The 6000-nt window shown below is 45.5% G+C and overlaps 1 protein-coding gene across 1 annotated transcript in view; it reads right to left on the bottom strand.

The window, feature by feature from the left end:
- DPYSL3 (dihydropyrimidinase like 3) overlaps nucleotides 1-4343 on the bottom strand; it is a 115062-nt gene extending 110719 nt beyond the window's left edge. Inside the window, exon 1 of the mRNA XM_001102251.4 lies at nucleotides 3475-4343. Within this exon, the coding sequence (XP_001102251.1) occupies nucleotides 3475-3855 (381 nt within the window). The 5' untranslated portion in view covers nucleotides 3856-4343. The remainder of the gene's footprint in view (nucleotides 1-3474) is intronic.
- Between the last annotated feature and the right edge of the window lie 1657 nt (nucleotides 4344-6000).

Raw genomic sequence — 6000 nt, forward strand, 5'->3', positions numbered from 1 at the left:
AACAATTAGTCTCTGTGTTTCAATTTCCTTATCTGTATCATCATTTTGTGTGAGGAAACGACCTTTTGAGCACTATTTAGGATAGGCACACATAAAGTGTTCAAAAGGTGGTACTTACTGGCCAATCAACAAATGGTACAAAGCTGGCAGTAGAAGTGCTGTATTATAGAATTAAGGTTTAAGATTATTATGATATAATAGAAAAATAAGCTAAGATAGTGATAAATATTATAGAAGGAAGAAAAATTAAATTCTACAGTTAAGATTTTTTTGGGGGGTGGTTTGTTTTAAATTAAATTGTACCAGCATAGAAGGGGAACATCCTGGCCTAACAGCAGCTTACATGGAAAAAAGTTTCTGAAAGCTTGAATGACAGGGTGTTTGTCATGGAGACAATAGTAAGTCACAGATGCATATGTTCCATAAAAGTCCAAAAAATTAAGTAGCATAATGCACTTCGCCATGACCATATCCCATCTGAAGCAACGTATTCAGTTCTGGGCACTGTATTTTGAGAAAAATATTTACAAAATATGTAATATAATATAACTTGAAAAGGAAATCAGAATGGCAAAATGCTCATACAAGAGAAAACTGAAGAAGCTAGGAATAATAAGGGTAAGAAAGAAATTTAGGGAGAAGGAGATAATTGCCCTCATACATGTAACGGGCAGTAAAAATTGAAGAGTAATAGTAATAACTAATATGTACTGAATACTTATGTGCAAAGTAGTCACCATTATCCTTATTTTGTACAGGAGAAAACTGAAGTACCCAGAGGCTAAGTTACATGCTTACAGTCATATAACTAGTAAAGGATGGGACAGGTTTCACTCCATTAGTTCATCTCCAGATCTGGGAGAGATATTAGAGCTATTTGCCAAAACTTTCTGGTCTTACAGGATCATGGCAAGATTGTATTCCACCAATTCCTTTCAAGCTGAGTATAGACATGGTTTTGGGCCAATGAAATGTGAGCATACATCATGTTCATTACTTCAGCAAGGAATTAAGTGTGTATACAATTTGCCACATACTATTCACAGACATGTAGAGATGGAGCTTCCATCAAGTTAGGCACAATAATGAATGGAGCTTTCCTGTTGACTCACACTGGACAAATAGCAAGAAATATGCTGTTATGTTTTTTATTAAGCTGCTGAGAGTTGGGGGTTGTTACTGTGGCATCACCCAGCCTTTTCTGACAGATACAAGAGTGCACATACCTAAAAATCATTAAAATGTCTCAGAATAAGCAAACATATTTACCTTTACATTTCCAGAGGTCAGAACTAAGAATAATTTGTAGAAACTACAGGTAGGCAGATTTGGGCTTAATTTTTTTTTTAAGTGAAGTTGTCCAAAAAGTTGCTTCATGAGGTAGTGAGCTCCCTGACAATGGTTGTATTTAAGCAGAGGCCAGATGATCATTTTGCCAGCTATGTGGCAAAACAGATGGTTTAATTAAGGAAGTTTAGTGTATCAAACATTTATTGAGCACCTCCAATGTGCCAAGCATTGTAGCCACACAGATAAATTCAAATACACAATCTCTACCCTCAAGGGAATAAACAACAAGTTCAGAACTTGATAACCTCTGTGGTCTCTTCTAACAGTGTGATTCAACCAAATTAGAGATAATAACATGGCCTGGATGAAGCAGATGGCAAACCCAAACTTACAAATAACTATGTAGCACTAGAAATGCTGCCGATGCCTAGGTTGTATTATTATTTCTCAATTAGTAGCCAAAAGTATAGGGTTTGCAAAAGGGAGGAAAATGGGAGAATTGCTAGGTTTAAAGGAGGAATATTTTCCCTTTCTCTAGTTACCATTCTTAAATCTTGCAAACCCAGCATATTATCTGGCTTACATCAGGGGTGTTTCAGCAAAGGGAATAGCACTGACTCACACCAATTGTTACCGACCTTTTCCATCACTACTCCCGCCCCTTCCAGTCAGGAAGGGAACATTTCAATACGGATCAACTCAGACATGAAGAAAGGAATAACCTTTCTATAGGGCTCTTCTTCAGTTTAGGTACCAACCAAAACATTTGCAAAATATCAGAAGTTTTCCCTAAAGCGTTGTTCCCCTAAGCAAAGGCTTAGGGGAAACACACACTAAAAGGATGATGTGAAAATCACAAACTAAATGAATGATTCCAGAGGAAACCGACATTGTTTTCCAAGTGGTATCCTCGAACAGCACTAACTTCAGCACTTATTTTCCCTGGTGGTCTTAGCAGTTAAAGGCTGGTTGGTTGGTTTGTCTAAACTTTCAAAAATCAAACAGTGGAGAGAGATGCTGTTCTTTCACTAGCTTATTGCATTTTAATGGAAAAACAACTAAAACCTAGATAAGCATTAACTGTAATTGCTCTGAGGCAGACATTTCCATTTCAGGTTATTATTCCTAACCATATTAGTGCAGAATAATACATGCGGATGGATTTTGCGGCCATTACCTAGACAAGGGTGAGGGCATCTGATTACTATTATTCCCCAGCTGAAAGCTTCAGTTTGAACTCTGAAGGCTCCAGCCCTGCCAGGCCCTGCAATTTCTGAACTACATCTCTGATTCTCTATGAAATAGACACATAAATCAGGGCAAGCTAGATTTCAATGCCATCCCTTCAGTCAGTTCAGTGTGACATAAGTTTCTCAAAAATACACATACAGAAGAAATTGGCTTTGGCACATTTAAGAGCAGCAGGGAATTTGCATCTCATGCTAGTTTAATGTGCACTCTTAATACTCTCGTCTATTTTCTAAAATATAATGCTATTCTTGCAGAGGCAGCTGGACCCCTTGATACCCGGTCTTGTGCCAAGCTGTGTACACAAATACACTCTTGACAAACACAGATGTGAAATGCGTGCTAAGACAGAAGCGAGGCATAGAGAGAGATTCGCGTGTTTAGTCTAGAGGCTCCACACCCAAAAGTTTCAGGGACAGCTGATGTTTGAAGACTCAGAGGGGAGACCGCCCCTCCTGTACTTTCATCCGGGCACTATGGAGATGACCCCCATATTCCCAGCATCACTTTGCCCTCTGCCCTGGTGACCTGGGTTGAGATTTAATCTAGGGCCAGAGAGGGGCAAGACAATTGTGCTGTTGGCTACTCATACAGAGAGAAGAGCTGGAAATCACTAAGCCTTCCCGGGCTGACACACCCACCCAGAACGGATGGCCCAGGAGTGTGGCGAGGAGGCAGGGGTAAAGGACGCGGCTCCAGGCAGGGGAACCTGGGCATTCTTTCCGCGCTTGCACGAAGATGCTGCAAGTGGCGACACGCGCGAATCCAGGGTCTGGGCTAGGAAGTCGCGCAGAGCTCAGTGGAGGATGCCCCTTTCCTCCTCCTGGTCCCCCAACCCCGTGCAAAGTGAGCTGGAGAAAGTTGTGCCCGGGCCATGGCGGCCAGGGCTGGAGAAAGGAACGAAGGAAAGCAGGGAAGTGACGGGGGCCCCCTTACCTTGTCCTTGGGGCCGAGGTTCTGCAACACCTCTTTGCCGGTGGCGCTCCGAATCTCCACCCCGGAGGGCGCGGGGGACGCGGGCGCGGGCTCCCTGCTCTCTTCCCGGCCTTGGCCCCTGCGCGGGGTGTCCCCCTCGGTCCCGGGCCGGCTCCCTGAGCCTCGGTCGCTGCCCTGGCCGCTCCGAGGAGTCTTCGCGCCCCGCTGCCCCACGCTGAGGGCATCGAAATCCAGCGTCTTGCTCTCGAAGGCGCCCTCCACGTTGCAGAACATGCCGCCGTATTTCTGCCGCGGGACCTGGTCCGTGGTGCCCGGCCTGGCCAGGTACACGGGCAGATCGTCTTCATGGGAGCTGTCCCAGCCTCTCCGGCCCGAGGCCATGGTTCAAGCGCGAAAACGGCCCGCGGGTTTTTCTTCCCCAGAGGCGGAAAGGGCAGCTGCCGGCAGCGTGCGCCGAGCCACAGTGACTGGGGCGGGAGGAGGCGCCTGAGCCTTCGCGCCAGAGGCGGCAGTGCTGCTCCGATTCCTGCCTGTCCCTAGCGAGCCAGAGAGCCACACAGCCAGCTAGCGCGCGGCGCAGGGGCCCGGAGTAGCGGCGCGCTTGGCTCGCTCGCTGGACCTCTCGCCCGGCCGCACCTCCTCACGCACCCCCAACCCTAACGTGGCCTCCCGGGCTGACGCAGCGTCGGTGCCCATCACAATCACAAACCAAACTTGGCGCGCGCGCACACGCACACACAGGCGCACACTGCCCGCTCGCGCAACAGCCTTGCTTCACACACTTTCATGCAATTCAGACGTCTTAGAAATGTTCACACTCAAGCACTTGACTGCTTCACCCACACTAACTCCCTAGTTTGCCTCACAAATACAAAGCTTTCTGACGTCCCTCATGCACAAAAACCCAGCTGACCCAGGTGGATTCATCTCAAAGCCAAGTCCTGATTTACAATAACACATACAAACTCAAATTTACTACAAACTCACAATCCTACCCAGAACCCCGGACTTGCCTCATCCTGATCTTTAGGATGACCCTCACAATTACACCCAGTTCTAGAATCTGCCTTGCAAACCCACACTCTCACATAAAGTCCTGAATTGGCTTACACACACAACACAACACACACACACTGAAAGAGAAGTCGTCTTACTTCATTGAGAGTCACAAAAGCCCTTTGACTCACGTAAGCCCTTTCCTGGTTTCTATATAATATTCTAGAATTTGCTTTTTACCACCCCTAATTTGCCTCACTCACAATTACATTTGAGATCGCGCGCGCACACACACACACACACACACACACTCTTAGATTTTGCCTTGCAAAGCACTCTTCATTAATGCCCTGTCCCTCATACAACAAACCCCAGATTTTAATCTCACATACTAACACAAGTCCAGGTTTACCTCAGTCAGAACCGACACTTAGATTCACACCCAAGCCCAGATTTACTTCAAAATCACACAACCAAAGACTTCACTTTTCATGTTACCTCACATATATGCAGACTTTACTTACGTACGTCTATGCTTTCATAACCTCATTCTCTTCCCCACATCCACCCAGGTATACTCTGATGCAGATTTTGCCACATAAACAGAATCCACAAACTACATGCCTTACATCATGTCTGCACACACTACCTAAACCCAAAACCTGTGGTGCCAGATTTAACTGGGCTCCCTCTCAGAAAGTCACCTATTTGTTTATTTAGTCAACCAACATAAATCAGATACCCATTATGGCTTTCACAAGATACTGGAGCGACAGTGTCGAACAAGGGAGATGGGCCTGTCCTCACCAAGAATGTAGTCTCTTACCACCCATCTAGGTAGCACAGTCGTTCACTGTTCTGCTCGACATACTGAACTTTGTTTATTTTGTGAACCAAACACTCCCCCTCCCAAGCACAGACACACACACGCTAAGCTCCATGAAGGCAGAGATCTGGTCTGTTCAGCTCACCTTTGTATATCTTGTGCCCAGAACATCTACAGGCACTTGATACATTCTTTTTGAATAAATGGAGGATAACAATAACAACAGCAACACCAAGGAACATTTATGGACTTATTGCTATGTGCCAGTCATTATTATGATTGTTTCACATATATTAACGCATTTAATGCTCATAAGCATATGGCAGGCTTCTTTGTGCACATAGGCATAGTCTTTGAAGGCATCTGCATAGAATTTGATGAATTGAACCTCTGAACTCTGATTTTGGAGTAGAACAAAGGCTCTGGAAACTGGAATGTCAGTCTTAGGTCTGTGACGGCCACAAAAATTTGGGGAATGGAAATTGGCCTGAACTTAGATCAAAGACAGATATCTTGACACAAGTTAAACCTATCCCCTGGGCAGGTGCGGTGGCTCACACCTGTAATCCCAACACTTTGGGAGGCCGAGACAGGTGGATCACCTCAGGTCAGGAGTTCAAGATCAGCCTGGCCAACATGGTGAAACCCAATCTCTACTAAAAATGTAAAAAATAGCCGGGCGTGGTGGCACCCACCTGTAGTCC

This window comes from Macaca mulatta, chromosome 6 (assembly GCF_049350105.2).
Source record: "Macaca mulatta isolate MMU2019108-1 chromosome 6, T2T-MMU8v2.0, whole genome shotgun sequence".
In the NCBI taxonomy this organism is placed as follows: domain Eukaryota; kingdom Metazoa; phylum Chordata; class Mammalia; order Primates; family Cercopithecidae; genus Macaca; species Macaca mulatta.